Below are 15,881 nucleotides of genomic sequence, written 5' to 3' on the forward strand. Positions count from 1 at the left end.
CAGAAATCAATTCCTAGAATAACCACCACCACCACAGCAAAGCCAGCTATCTTTAAACAGCCTCAAATACTTCCTCATGCTAGATGACTGGCAGCATGTCTTCCAGTTGAAGAGTTTCAGTCCAGTTTGGATCAGGAAGTAGTATCAATTCCAAATGCAGTGCAACCAGCCAGCTCAAAATCTACCACCTCTACTGATTTCAGCTCAAACAACAATGTATGAGCAACCAAGGCTAGTAAGTGGGCTGCATGAGTGGCTCTCCTTCATCTCAGTGAGTCACAAGATTGAAATCAATCATGTGCACTAATCATGACCCCAAGAATAAGATTAAATACATAAATATGTGGCATGCTGAATAGTTTAAGACAAGTAGAAATGCTTTAATCATTCAAATATTAATACAACTGTCATCAACTTCAAATAATAAAAAAACAAACATTTACACTTCACAATATTAACTCCCTTTCCCTCCTACTCTCCCAAGCATGTCCCACACTTACCTACTCCCCTCTTTCCCTACCAGCACTTCCAGAGTGACAGGAATTGACTGATTTGCAGCGCCAAAGTTCTGGGAGGGATGGGGCATGAATCATCCAATTCATGGTACTCTGGCAGTGCTGGGAGAGAGAGGGGGGAATAGGTAAGTGTAGGGTGTAAGAGACATGCGGGAAGGGGGCAGAGAGGGGGTGTGAGGACTACACAGGGAACCCAATTGTTTATGTTGCTCACCCACTGCTTTACACCATACCTGCTATTATAGGTAACTGATATAGATTCTTGAACATTTGTATTATTTGCTTATGTTGAGATAAAGAGATGACTACATGTAAGAGGGTAGTCCCATGCACATAAAATGGCCATTTATTTTCTGTTGGCTGGAAGCCAGCGGACGGAGACACGAGAAAGAAGTAGAAGCAGAGATCACTGTGAAATTGAACTGCAGAGGCACCTTTGTTCAGTCACAATTGTTTTTGTGGGATTCCAACATGATTGTTCCTTTACGGATTTGGAAGTGCAAATGGTCATTTTGTGATTATCCCCTCCATTATGACACCTCAATTTGAAGACTAAGAAAAAAAGAAGCTTACACACACTAAAGCAAACAGTGAACTGATAATCTGTTTTATATCTTCTGCATTCCAGAATTAGAGTTAACTCTTATTTTACCTTTTTCTATTCCACTGATAGAGATAGAAATATCTCTCTCGATATGATATATAGATATACTAGTGGGCTACGCTACCTGCTCGCTATGCTCACCAAAACCCTGTTAATCTTGCACTAAACCCAACTGCACTCTTCATGGCCCGAAGTCACTTGCACACTTCTTTGCACCCGCCCCATCACACCCCGGATGGGCCCCTCTATCCGAACGCTCAAAGCCCATCCCAACCGCTCATGCCCTTCAATCACCAGCCATCTCCCCTTCTCCCACAGCTTTCCCACTTCCGGCCCACCCACCAATAAAATAGTTCATCTGTGTGCAGAGTTCAGAGCCTCTCCTGGCAGCTAGCATGGGGTTTACAGAGAAGTGACCTGTCAGGGAGGACTGTGCTCTGTGGGCTTGTGGGCTTGTAAATGAAAACTAAACACAATCCATAAAATGGGACCCAACTCCAAATGAATCCCCTTTGTTCTGGGTGCCCCTGGGCCTCCTGCTTGCTAGCAAGGAGCAGGGGCTGGGTTATGTGCAAGCGGACAGGTAGGGAAAGAATTTTCCACTCTCCACACCCGATTACTGCATGTCTTTGCAGGGCAGCAGTGCTCCAGATGTGCCCTTCCAGTTGGCAAGCAAGCTCCCGCTCTGGGGCTGGGACATGATCCATGAGGACAAGGTGCAGTGGAGATGCATGGAACCACGAGGGACCCCTCAGCATTATGCACCCATGCCCTGCTTAGAACCATATTTGGGTCACATGGAAAGACAGCCCGGTGAAGTAATCTGGGCCGCTAGTCCTTATCCCGGAGCTTCATGACCCACAGCCCACCTCCATCTTCCATTCCTACAACCCCATCCTTCTGCTTCCAGTCTCCACCCACCCATCCTCCCTAATGCTCCAAGGCCACTGGAGAGTGGGGAGGCTATGTGGCTGGGAGGGGAGGCAGGTGGCAGGACACAGAGTGATGTCGTGACATCACTTTCATCCCACAGGACATTTTTTAAATATTTATAGAGAGACTAGAAAACTTATCTAGTGTTGCCAAGATACTTTAGGGCTGGAGGTTGGGGTGTGTGTGCAAAAGTCAGGGCAGGGCTTTGGGGATGTGTGGGGCAGTAGGGCAGAGAGCTGGAGGAATGGGGGGGTGCAGGAATCAGGGTGGGGGGTTGAGGATGGGCTCAGGACAGGTAGTTGGGAATGAGGGATGTGAGAGGAGCTGACAGGGAGCTTTTTCTTTTCTCTGAGCCCCCATGGCCAACAGGGGGTCTTTTCTCTTCGCCCTGCCAGCAGGGACCTTTCCTCTCTTCCAGGCCTCCCTTGGCTGGCAGGGACCATTTTCTCTCCCTAAGCCCCTTGGCCAGCAGATTTCCTTTCTCCTCTCCCAGCCCCCTGGCCAGCGGGGGCCTTCTCTTTCCCCCAGCCACCCCAGCTAGAAGGGGCCTTTGTGCCCCCTCACCCCCCATTCTAAGAGGCTTTCTCCCTCCTACCTTCTCTGGTGCTGTTGCCAAGAGCCAGGGAGAAATAGTTTGGGGTGGGCGGGGTACTCACTCTGTCTGGTGACAGGAAAGAAGGTGAGTCCCAGCTGGCCACTCTCTTGGTGATGCAGCTGCCCCTAATGGTCACTCTGTGGTATAGCTCTCCCATGCACTCACTGCCCCCAGTGGCCACTGTAAGTATTGCATCACTCCACTCTGCCCCCTCCTTTTCCATGATATGGAAAACAGTCCCATTTCCAGCACTTCTAATTTTCCTGGCACAACCAAACCCTATGTTGCTTTAAGTTAGAATAAGAGACACTGCATGCCAAATTTAGTGACCCTAGTTCTTACCATTTAAGAGGATTTCTTGAACAAATGGACTCACAGACACACAGACAGACCCTCTCTAAAATACACACATTAAGCACTCTCTCTCTCTCTTTTTTGGAGGTGTTCCAGCCTTTACAATTTCAGCAATTTTAATAAATTCCTTCAGAATATGCTTAATCACCAGCAGTTAGGCTTTCTTATCATAAGTGCTGTAGATAATGTTCGCAACAGTCTCCAGGACAACTAAATATGTTCTCAGTGCATATTACAGATTTTGGGATTGTTTCTATAGTTGCAGAGAGATTTAATGACTTTTTAAAAAAGAAAAGCACTGGCCAATGCTATATTTTTAAGAGAAAGGCGAAGAGCTCAAAGAAAAATACATATTTTTCAGGCACATATATTAAAAGTACGAGACTACCAATCTTGAAGCTCCCTAGAAGTTGGTAGCTCTAACCCACGTGGATAGGTTATAATACTAATATAAGTAAACAGTGGAGTACTAAGTGGCTCATTGTACTGTTATGAGTCCTGCTCCTTCAGTACAGATAGCATTGAGTAATACCAATACACTTCAGCTTTTATTTTATTTTTTTATTTGTATATACTATCACTTTTTATTGCCTTAGTTTTCATTAACAACTAGAATCAGCATATTCTTGAAAACAGTTTGCTATAAAAGTAAATTTATTAATTTTAATCTCATCATTTTTACCTGTGTAAACTTGTCACATGCATAATTTATGCAAGGCACGTATGAAAGTTATTTTATTAATTTCGGTTGTCTTTATTGCCCAACTGAAGTGAGAGATCACTTTCATGATTGCTTAGATTAGTAATTACTTCATAGGTTTAGATATTGTGAATATGCATTTAGACATATATAAGAGGAGATATATACAGCCGTCCAACCCAAAGGGGAGGTGCAGATAGCACTGTGCCTCAAAGGCACCCTTCTGAGTCACAGCTCTTTTAGAGTCCCTGATTTGCCCAGGGAGAAGGAAAAAGAAGATCTGCCAGCTGGTATAGTTGGACATAGAATATTGGCTTTGTATTCTCTCTTTAAACTTGCATATGAAGGGGAAGTGGCAACCACAGGTCTGCCGATGGGAGTGGGGGAGGCGAAAGGGGGATTTTACCTGGGGCCCAGTGGTTCAAAGGAGGCCAGGGCTCCTGGATGCTGCTGTTGCTACTGTGTCAGAGGCGGGAACCCTGGGTCCTTTAAAGTGCCACTAGAACATCATGCTGTATCCTCTGGGCAGTTCTAAGGGCTTGCAGAGTTGGTGTGGTATGCTCCAGGTGGCGCAGAGGGGCTGGCTGCTCCTAACCTTGCCCCTGGCCCTGCCCCTTCAGTTGGAGGCCCCACACCTTCCAGGAGCATGAAGCTAGCTCCAACCTTGCCCAGGTGCCTGCAGAAGCTATCTTCACCCCGGGCAACCATTTGGAACTTGCCCTCCTCTTGCAAGGACTCAAAGTACAAGTAAGGCCTTCATTGCAATAGGAACAATTAGCAGTCTTGGTCATAATGAATGTTTTGCATGCTAATATTTTAAATCTATTTTTATGCAAAATATATGTTTAGATATTTTAATTCACTATCCAACTTTGTCACAGTTACAAAAACTGTCGGCCTCAATAAGGCTATCAGGATGCGAGGGGAGGGAATTTCCTAGATTAGACTAGACTATTTTAGAAATATTCTGTAATGAGCTGCAATGTATAAAGCAATATAAAGGTCAGGAAATACTCTGATCACGAAACTTTCAAAATTCTGCTTAATTCCCCCCTCCTCCCCAAAAAAAAACTTTCCAAAAAAAAATGTTCCCTACAAATCAATCTGGCATATGACATAGATAAAAGAATAATTTCTTTTCTTGAGGACATGATGGAGAATTAAAATCTGGCTGTAATTGTGAGCTGTCCTCAGCCTTAACGATGGAACAGTTATTCTCCATCCTTTACCATTATCTATATTTCAGACTTGTAACTGAGAGCAAATACTGATCAACACATTTTTCATGATAATACCTATGAATAAGTACGTCATAGAATTAATTATAGTAATTTGACTAAGCTGTAACCGAAAGGGCAGCAGCTGGGTTCTTGAAAACAGATGGCATTACTGATCTGAATAGATCTGATCTTGAGTAATTTTCAAAGCTAAGCAGCACTGCGGGTGGTTATTGCAGTACTTTGTGTGGATGATCAGAAGCATTTGTAGGCTAAAATTTACTCCTGGTGCTAGTAGGTGCAATAAGATTCAAGTTCATGGCGTTATGCCCACTCTATATCTTATAATGCCTATCACTGTGGTAGCTGAATTTGTCATTTAATATTGTTGGCTTCTCTATATTTAGCAACAGTAATGATTGTATATTCAGGTATATATACAGTATTGGGTTACATTGGCCTCATGTTATCTCTTTCTGGGTTTCAGCAAAAAGGAGAGCGGAAAAAAATTATTAGCCAGCGACAGTGCATACATTTGCTTTGATTTTTTTGTCTACTAAACAAAATCATTCTTAGATAGCATTTTACTATCTGCCTGCCTCCCTCTCCTGATATTGAGGGTATGACTTGAGATAGCACCCATTTTGCAGCGAGACCACTTTGTTTTGATGAGGCAAGGAAGGGGAATTTTATATAAGGAAGGGAGGACTCTGATTTGAGGGAATGATAGTTGAGGAAGGTTCTAATCTAGGATTCAGAGCAAAGTTAAGGGGTCGATTGACTTGTGGGGGAAAAATATAGTGGGCATGGGAGTGAATAGGCACACAGGTTCTGACTGAGAGGAGAACAGTTTGAATTAGGAGGCTCGAGTACATGGGGGAATGTAGTCAAGTGGTGAGTGCAGATACGAGTGACTTGGCAATGGGGGTAAGTGGTAAAATAGAACAAGTTTGTAGACGAGATTGGAACTAGGAGAAAACAGTGAAAGGATCACACGGGGTATGTCTACACTACAAAGTTAGTTCGAACTAACGGATGTTAGTTCGAACTAACTTTCATAGGCGCTACACTAGCACTCCATTAGTTCGAATTTAATTCGAACTAACGGAGTGCTTAGTTTGAACTAGGAAAACCTCACTTTACAAGGATTAAGCCTAGTTCGAACTAGCTAGTTCGAATTAAAGGGTGTGTAGCCCCTTAATTCGAACTAGTGGGAGGCTAGCCCTCCCCAGGGTTTCCCTGGTGGCCACTCTGGCCAACACCAGGGAAACTCGTCTGCCCCCCTCCCGGCCCCGGATCCCTTAAAGGGGCACGGGCTGGCTACGGTGCCCGTGCCAGGTGCAAGCCTGCCAGCACCCCGCCAGCAGACCCTGCACCTGGCACGGATTGAGCCAGCCACCTGCTGCCCCCCAGCCCTCCCCCTCTTCCCGGGACCAGGCTGGTGGCTCCCGGGAGCTTGCCCGGGACCGCAAGAGGCGGGCACCCGCCTGGTCCAGTGCAGACATCGTGGACCTCGTCCACGATCTCCGCACTAGGCACAGGAAAGTGGCCGTCTAGGGCAGGAGAGCTGCCAGCCTGGCAGCCACCCAGGAGCAGGTGTGCAAGAGAATCAAGGGGGTCCAGTGAGACCCCGACCCTGAGCCCTGAGCTTACAATGCCGTCCTGGGTCAGACCAAAGGTCCATCTAGCCCAGTAGCCTGTCTGCCGACAGTGGCCAACCCTAGGGGACCCTGGAGGGGATGGACCGAAGACAGTGACAAAGCCATTTGTCTTGTGCCATCCCTCTCCAGCCTTCCACAAACCTTGGGCAGGGACACCACTCCTGCCCCCTGGCTAATACCACTCCAGGGACCCAGCCTCCATGACTTGATCTCACTTCCCTTTAAACTCTGTTCTAGTTCTAGCCTTCACAGCCTCCTGCAGCAAGGAGTTCCACAGGTTGACTCTTTGCTTTGTGAAGAACAACTTTCTGTTACTAGTTTGAAGCCTGCTACCCATTCCTTTCCTTTGGTGTCCTCTAGTCCTTCTTTATGGGAACTAATGAAGAACTTTTCTGTATGCACCCTCTCCACCCCACTCATGCTTTTAGAGACCTCTATCCTGTCCCCCCTCCATCTCCTCTTTTCTAAGCTGAAAAGTCCCAGTCTCTTTAGCCTCTCTTCATATGGGACCTGTTCCCAACCCCTGATCATTTTAGTTGCCCTCCCCTCTTCCAGCCTCTCTGTTCCCCTCTCCCACCTCCTTTTCCCAGCCTCCCACAGTTTTGTTCAATAAAGACAGATTCCATTTTGGAAGACACGTTATCTTTATTTTCTACATCAAGAAGAGGGGCGAGGGAAGGGTAAGTGGAAGGAGGTGAGGGAGGAATGGGGCACGAGCCTGCGATGGGGAGGACTGGGCTGGCTCTGTGGGCTTCTGGGGGTGGAAGCTCTCCTGCAGCCCCCCAATTGCCCCCTCTCCCCAAATGGCAGCCTGCGGCAAGTGCAGCCGGGCTGATTGTCGAGTGGTGTGATGTGCTCAGTGTGGGTAGTCCGGGCAATCCAAGCCAGGACTGCTTTGCAAGCGGGGCACCCCTGAGAACTGTCTGTCCGGGGTGGGGGTCGGGTCCCTTTAAGCACAGCCCTCGGCTAGCCTGAGAAAGCATCTCCACGCTCTAAGTTCTTCTCTGCTGCCCTGCCGGCACTGCTTCCGGCCATTCTTAAGCCCGGTTCAGGGTCCACTTAATGTGGACATGCTAGTTTGAATTAGCAAAACGCTAATTCAAACTAGTTTTTTAGTCTGGATCCGTTAGTTCGAATTAGCTTAGTTCGAATTAAGTAATTCGAACTAAGTTAGTTCGAATTAATGTTGTAGTGTAGACATACCCAGAGAGCCTAACTCTTCTTTTCCCTCTTTGCCTCCCTCTGGTCATCTGAAGAAGTGGGCTGTGCTCACGAAAACTCATGATACCATCTACATGTTTTGTCAGTCTATAAAGTGCTACCAGATCATCTGTTGTTTTTTAAGTTTTTGCCTGTTCAGTAAATCAACTCAGTTTTTCATCCTAAAACTAAAAGAAGCCCTCTTTCTTTACAATTCTCACCAGCTTCCCTTCTCCCTTGACAAAGCACTTCTCTCTGATAGCTCCAGCCAATATTTCTTTTTGAATATATAATCAATCTGCTGGGGAGGAGATTGCTACCTGCAGCCTGACCTGTTATTTGAGAGTACTAATTGCCACTAAATTTTGATTTAATTAAAAAGATTAAAAAATATATACCTAGGAAAGTACTTTGGACAATTGATTTTGTATTTTCTATCCACCTTCCTCCATACACAAACATCCTTCAACCCTTGCTATCTTATTTCTGAGAAGACTAAGATTTGGTCCTTCATTTTGTGCATATCAGGGCATTAGGCCTTTGGGCTGAGTCTAAATTGTTATTTGCCAACTTACCTAAAATTTAAAAGATCTAAACAACAAAACTAAAGTAAACCATATTTTCATTTAACACAGTGATGTACTTTCTCAGACCACAGAGTGGTATGAAACTGCTGGGCTTGGTTTGTGATAGCAATAGCGAATCAAATTCCACAGTTCATTTTGCAGCTGTTGGAACTAAACCAACCCCTATTTGTTTGCTTGTATGTTTCAGATTCACAAACTGGAACCATCAATGGGAACATAACCTCTTCTTCCCCAGCAAGACACTCTCTTTCTATCCATTCAGCCCTTTGACCTTAAAAACAAAAACAATACACCCACTGTTCCCCCCCAAAAAACCCAAACCTCTCCAAATCTAAATTATCCATTTATCCTAAAGGTAAAATGGAGATTCTTGAGATGACCATTGGGAAAAGACAAAGGATTAATGAAGTAAATAAGTTAGTTATCTAGGAGAGAATATTTACATAGGGTTCATGATTAATACTGTATGAATATGCTTCTCTTATATTTATAGAACATTTTAGGCCTCAATCTTAGGCCATCTCTGAATATGTTTGAGGTCTATAGCAATACTTTGCACAACTCTACCCTATGGTAATCAGAGTGTTTCTAGACTACAGGTTTTTTTTTTTTAAAGTGGCCATTTTTTTAAAAACTTCCCCTGCATCTAGACTGCTGACACATTCTTTCGAAGGTAAATTGAAAAAATGTGGCTGTTTTTTCAACTGCAGAAAACCTCATTTTACAAAAAAGAATACCTTTTTTTGAAAGTGCTCTTTTGAAAAAAAGTACTATATAACGCAAACTATGCCTTTTCAAAAGAGAGCATCCAGAATGCCCGGGTGCTCTCTTTCAAAAAAGCGGCTCGCTTTTCGAAAGTACTGGTTGTAGTCTATGTTTTTTTTCAAAAGAGTCTTGCAGTCTAGACGTAGCCATAATGTGGTACCGAGGTACAGTATAATGTTATAGATAAAAAACGACATAGTGCCTGTTGACTCTACCTATTTTCAGATGTCATCGGCCTCCACTACTGTGTTTTCAGTCCCAGCTTCATCTTTCCTTGGGTTTTTGTAGGCTGAATACAGAAAGTCCAATTATAGTGAAAAGTAAATGACTTTTCACTTTTCAGTCTCTGGTTTTCAAAATTTCCAATATTCACAAAAGGAGAAAGAGAGGGGTGATGAGGTGGGGGAGGAAAAAAGAGAAAAAAAAGTGTGAAATGATAGTTCATAGCTTTCAGGGGAAATGCGTATTTCTAATGTTTCCTTTCTTTCTGCTAGCAAATGCAGTTTGGCTTGTAGAAACAAACATGAAACAGGCTGTGCAGTTTAAAAAGCCTTTGGGAACTTGAAGCTTTCATAGTTTGATACGAGATAAGAATGTGTGATTTTTGCGAACAATGCCTTGTTCTCTTCTTTCCAATGTAACTTTGTATGTCATATAGAGTCTAGCAGACTTTCAACAACCATTAAATCACTGGGCAGTTCTATCAGATACTATTGAGCACATTTTGTTGTTTGCTACTTGATTATTATTTAAAAAATAACAAATAGTTAATGCATAGAGTGATAGATTCTGAGATAATTTAAGGTGCAGAATTAAATACTAGAGGCTTGGGAGATTTTAAAGTCACATCATGGCTGCTCTTTACATAGTTTGTGCTTTGTTAATTCATAAAATTACAGTATTTTCAGGAAATTACTGTAGAAAAGTAATATAGATAGAACAATTATCCTTTCATTTACCCCATAATAGTGTCATTCCATTGATTTTACATGAGGTACCCCTGATTTACACTGTTTGGGGTATGGCTATGGCTATACTTCAGTTTGAAGTTAATCTGAAATTGAAACAAAACCAACCAAACAAGCAAAACCCAAACAAACAGAAAGTGTCACTGTGGCTTAACAACCAAGTAATAGAAGCAGTTAGAGATGAAAGGGCATCATTTAAAAAGTGAAAATAGAAAATGAAAAAATAGAAAAGAGCATAAACTCTGTCAATTTCAGTTTGAAAATATAATAAGAAAAGCCAAAAAGGAGTTTGAAGAACAGCTAGCCAAAAAAAAAAAAAAAAAGTAAGGAGAAAAAGTTTTTAAGTACATCAGAAGTACGACACTGCTTAACAACTAGTGGGGGCACTGGACGATTGAGATGCTAAAGGAGTGCTCAAAGATAAGGTCATTGCAGAGAAACTAAATTAATTCTTTGCTTCAGTCTTCACGGTTGAGGATATTAGGGAGATTCCCAAGCCTGAGCCATTTTTAGGTGCCAAATCTGAGGAATTATCCCAGATTAAGGTGTCGCTAAAGGAGGTTTTGGAACACATTGATAAAGTTAACAGTAACAAGTCACCAGAACCATATAGTATTTACCCAAGAATTCTGAAAGAACTTGAATATGAAAATGCGGAACTATTGACTATGGTTTGTAACTTATCCTTTAAATCACCTTCTGTACCTAATGACTGGAAGACAGCTAATGTGATGTCAATATTTAAAAAAGGCTGTAGAGGTGATCCTGGCAATTACAGACTAGTAAATCTGAGCTCAGTACCAGCCAAATTGGTTAAAACTATAGTAAAGAATAAAATTGTTAAACACATAGATGAACATAATTTGTTGTGGAAAAGTCAACATGGTTTCTGTACAGGGAAATCATGCCTTACTAATCTACTAGAGTTCTTTGAGGGGGGTCAACAAACATGTGGACAAGGGGGATCCAGTGGATACAGTATGCTTAGATTTCCAGAAAGCCTTTGACAAGGTCCCTCACCAAAGGCTCTCAAATAAAATAAGTTATCGTGGGATAAGAGGGAAAGACCTCTCAGGGATTGATAACTGGTAAAAAGACAGGAAACAAATCATAGGAATAAACTATAACTTTTCAGAATGGAGAGAGGTAACTAGTGATATCCCCCAAGGGTCCATACTGGGACCAATGCTATTCAATCTATTTATACATGCTCTGGAGAAAGAGGTGAACAGTGAAGTGGCAAAATTTGCAGATGATACCAAACTGCTCAAGATAGCTAAGACCAAAGCAGACTGTGATGACCTTCAAAAAGATCTCACAACATTAACTGATCGGGTAACAAAATGGCAAATGAAATTTAATGTTGATAAATGTAAAGTAATGAACATTGGAAAAAAATCCGAGCAATATATACAAAATGGTGGGGGCTAATTTAGCTATAACTATTCAAGATAAGTACAGGCAGTCCCCGACTTACGCGGATCCGACTTATGTTGGATCCGCACTTACAAACGGGGCTTTTCTTGCCCCGGAGCTCACGGGCGGTGGGACCACCCAGAGCGCACAGGTCCCGCCACCGCGTCCTCCGGGGCGAGAAAAGCTGCTCCTGGTCTCCCTGGTGTGTTGGGGGGGACTCCCCAGCACAGCAGGGAGACCCGAGCAAAGCCACACAGGTGGCGGGACACCGCTGCCCGTGCGGCTTTGCCCCTTTGCTCCGCTGCCCGTGCGGCTTTGCTCCTGTGCACAGCAGGGAGACAGGAGCAAAGCCGCAGAAGCGGGGGACCCCACCGCCTGTGCGGCTTTGCTCCAGGGCAAAGGAGCAAAGCCGCACGGGCAGCGGGGTCCTGCCGCCTGTGCAGCTTTGCTCGGGTCTCCCTGCTGTGCTGGGGGAACTCCCCCACAGCACAGCAGGGAGACTGGAGCAAAGCCACAGAGGCGGCGGGACCTCTGCGCCTTCACGGCTTTGCTCGGGTCTCCCTGGTCTGCTGGGAGGGGGAGGGGGCGCAGCTAGTGTGACCCCCCCTCCAGCAGACCAGGCTTTTGTTGCGGGACGCCTGGGGTAGAGCAGCTGGGGTGCTGCCGGGTTGGTCCTGCGGGGACCTACCCGGCAGCGCCCCAGCTGTTCTGTCCCATGAGTCCAGATTCATCTGCTGTTGAAACTGATCAGCGGCTGATTCCAGGGAGCTGGGGGCAGAGCAACTCTGCCTAGGGCTTCCTGTAGTCAGCTACTGATCAGTTTCAGCAGCGGCTGAATCTGGAGCCAGTTCCGACTTACATACAAATTCAACTTAAGAACAAACCTATAGTCCCTATCTTGTACGTAACCCGGGGACTGCCTGTATCAGAGGGGTAGCGGCAAGGAGTCCTGTGTCACCTTATAGACTAACTGAAGTTAGTCCTCGCTGCTATTCAAGATGGAGTCATTTTGGTTAGTTCTCCAAAAACAGCCACTCAATGTGCAGCAGCAGGCAAAAAAGTAAACTGAATATTCGGAATCATTAAAAAAAAGGAATGGAGAATAAGACCGAGAATATCCTATTGCCTCTATATAAAACTATGGTACACACATATCTTGAATATTGTGCACAGATGTGATTACCTCATCTCAAAAAAGATATATTGGCAGTAGAAAAGGGCACTAAAAAAATTATAGGTTTGGAATGAGTCCCATAGGAAAAGAGATTAAAAAGACTGGGACTTTTCAGTTTAGAAAAGAGGAGAATAAGGAGATAGAGGTCTATAAAATCATGAGGTGTGCAAAAAAAATGAATAAGGAAAAGTTATTTACTTATTCCCAAAACATAAGTACTAAGGGGTCACTAAATGAAATTGATAGGTAACAGGTTTAAAACAAATAAAATGAAATGTTTCTTCACTCAGTGCAAAGTCAACCTTGCCAGAGGATATTATGAAGACCAGGATTTTAGAGGGGTTCAAGAAAGAGCAAGGTAAATTCATGGAGGTTAGGTCCATTAGCCAGGATGGATAGGAATAGTGTCTCTAGCCTCTTTTGTAAGAGCCTGGTAATGGATGACAGGAGAGGGATCATTTGATGATTCCCTATTATGGTCACTCCCTCTGGGCATCTGGCATTGGCCACTGTCAGAAGATAGGACACTGAGCTAGATGGACCTTTGGTCTGACCAGATATAGTTGTTATGGAAATTTTGATGCATAGAAAGTCTGTTTCCAGACCAGGGATTCAGACATGGATCTCACACCATGGGAAGTTCCCTAGTCACTAGGCTAACAGTAATGAAGGCATGCAAAGTGGCAGGAGTATCACACTTCCTTCTCCTTCTTACTGCTTTGTGAATGGTTGAAGTGATTTACGTTAAATTTGCAGATTGCTTTAGGTCAGTCAAAACTGCATTTTTCATCAAATAAACTATTCATAAGAAAAAATTCATGCAGCTCTAGTCAACCCAGAAGAACCTGTGGCTGGTTTAGCCCTATCTAAGCTAATTTGAATCCAAGTGGAGCAGATAACAATGGAAGCGAAAGCAGGTCAGTGTAGGCTGCAGAGCAGGCTAGCAAAGCAAGTATGTATGGAGGGTCTGTACTATGTTTACACTACCCATGCAGATGCCTGGGTACACTATCCTGTGCATACACTATCCTGTGCATAACTTTTCCTATATAGACATGATCTAAGAGGAAAATCAGCACTAAAATTTGCATATAAAGGAAGGAGCTCATTTCTGGTATGAAGGTACATAAGACTGGAAAGAACTGTTCTTGTCTTGTTTCTCCATGTCTAGTTATCCTTTGCAGGAATCAAGGTTTTTATCAACTGTTTTTTTTTCTTACTACTCTCAACGCACATACACAGACACTGGTGCTGAATAGTGGTAGAAATGTAGCTGTGTTAGTCTGGTGCAGCTGAAACAAAAAACAGGACTGTGTAGCACTTTAAAGATTAACAAGATGGTTTAATAGGTGATGAGCTTTCGTGGGCCAGACCCACTTCCTCAGATCAAATAGTGGAAGAAAATTGTCACAACCATATATACCAAAGGATACAATTTAAAAAAATGAACACATATGAAAAGGACAAATCAAATTTCAGAACAGAAGGGGGATGGAGGTGGGAGAAGGGGGGAAGGTAAATGTCTGTGAGCTAATGTTATTAGAGGTGATAATTGGGGAAGCTATCTTTGTAATGGGTAAGATAATTAGCGTCTTTATTCAAATTTGAGTGTAAAGTATCAAATTTAAGCATGAATGACAGTTCAGAGGATTCTCTTTGAAGTGAAGTCTTAAAAGGTCTTTGAAGCAGGATGCAGGTAATCAAGTCGTTGAGACAATGTACTTTCTGGTTGAAATGGCAAGAAACTGTTTTTTCTTTGTGATCCTGTCTGATATCTGTTTTGTGGGCATTGATCCTTTGGCGAAGTGTCTGAGACATTTGTCCAATGTACATAGCGGACGAACACTTTCGGCACATGATAGCATAAATTATATTTCTGGATGCGCAGGAATATGTGTTCTTGATTTTATAACTCACTTGGTTGAGTGAGTCTTTTCCTAGAGATTTAAGCTTGAAGTCATTGTACCTAAAATCTTACAAAGCTCTGGGAAAGCCTGCTACCAAAGAAAGAAAAAAATGGAATAATTCCTCAAGCTTGAAGGCAATGTTAGATGTGGAACATGAGACAGGATATATGTAGGACCTTTTGATGAGACTAACCAGTAAGGGGAAGCATCAGAAGGGTAGCCGTGTTAGCCCTGTGGCACCTCAGAGAATATGTTCTCATTTCAATAAATAAGCATAAAGTAACCATACCTCATGATAAATAAAATAACAACATACAAGTTTCAGTTTTTAATCAAATAAGCTTTACTTTTTACATTAGGGCCATGGGGATGCGCTGGTCACCACTTGCGATTGCTCTTATTGGCTCAAAAACTGAAAACTGTGACCACTGAGAGCTGCACGGGCCATACCTGTTGATGCTCAACAGCAGCAAACTGTCTCATGCCCTGCCAGTAGAATAGCCTGATTGACAACTTGTGGCCTATGGGCCACAGGATTCCCACCACTGATTTAGACTGACCTCCCATATAACACAAATCTTGAAACTTCCACAAGAGAATTCCTTGAGTATATCTTTTACAAAAACATCCAATCCTAATTTAAGAGTTGTCAGTGATGGAGACTCTTCCATGACACTTAGCAAATGGTTTTAACGGTTCATTGCTCTTGCTATTAAAAATTTATGCGTTAATTCTGGTTTGTCTTTATATTGACAAATCTAGTCTTCAGGTGCATGTGAAGAGGTGTTTTAACTAAAACAGACACACAGATGACATCTAGATACACTCCAATTACAAAATCCTCAGGAAACATGAACTTTATCATGAATAAATAATTTTAACTTTTATTATGGCCTTTTAATTTTGTTCGATGCTAAATTTGCTGACTGGGAAAAGGACCGAATGTTTGAAACTGAGATGTTGAATACTATATGCAATTAGAATTGTGTCTATCAAAAAGTGAATATTGCTTTAGTTTTGAAAAAGCAGATTAACCTTTGGCATTAATTATTATTTTCAGGCACATATGTATTTTCCTATTCTGACTGCAATGAGAAACAGAAATTACAGAAAAGTCTTCATGCTGCCAATTTATTACGTTTTGCCTTCCTCTTCCTCAATCATTCCTTCATCCTTTTTCTTCTTTCTCTTGCCCAGGGATTGCAAAAGAGTACTGCACCCATTTAACCTTTGCCTGCACCCAGGGGTGCTGACAGCCTCCATGACCCTTAGGCAAGGTGGGGGA

At 43.2% G+C, this 15,881-nt stretch overlaps 1 protein-coding gene across 18 annotated transcripts in view; it reads left to right on the forward strand.

Annotated features, from left to right (window-relative positions):
* The window catches only part of PCDH15 (protocadherin related 15), a 1,467,631-nt gene that overhangs the window by 1,017,894 nt on the left and 433,856 nt on the right, over positions 1-15,881 (forward strand). For 15 of the 18 annotated variants that reach the window (XM_075935032.1, XM_075935037.1, XM_075935036.1 and 12 more), the window contains one exon: positions 1,755-1,835. The exons of the other annotated variants lie outside the window; for them this stretch is intronic. In XM_075935032.1, coding sequence (XP_075791147.1) covers positions 1,755-1,835 — 81 coding nt within the window. The remainder of the gene's footprint in view (positions 1-1,754; positions 1,836-15,881) is intronic. 18 annotated transcript variants of the gene reach the window in all.

This window comes from Pelodiscus sinensis, chromosome 8 (genome assembly GCF_049634645.1).
Source record: "Pelodiscus sinensis isolate JC-2024 chromosome 8, ASM4963464v1, whole genome shotgun sequence".
NCBI lineage: Eukaryota > Metazoa > Chordata > Testudines > Trionychidae > Pelodiscus > Pelodiscus sinensis.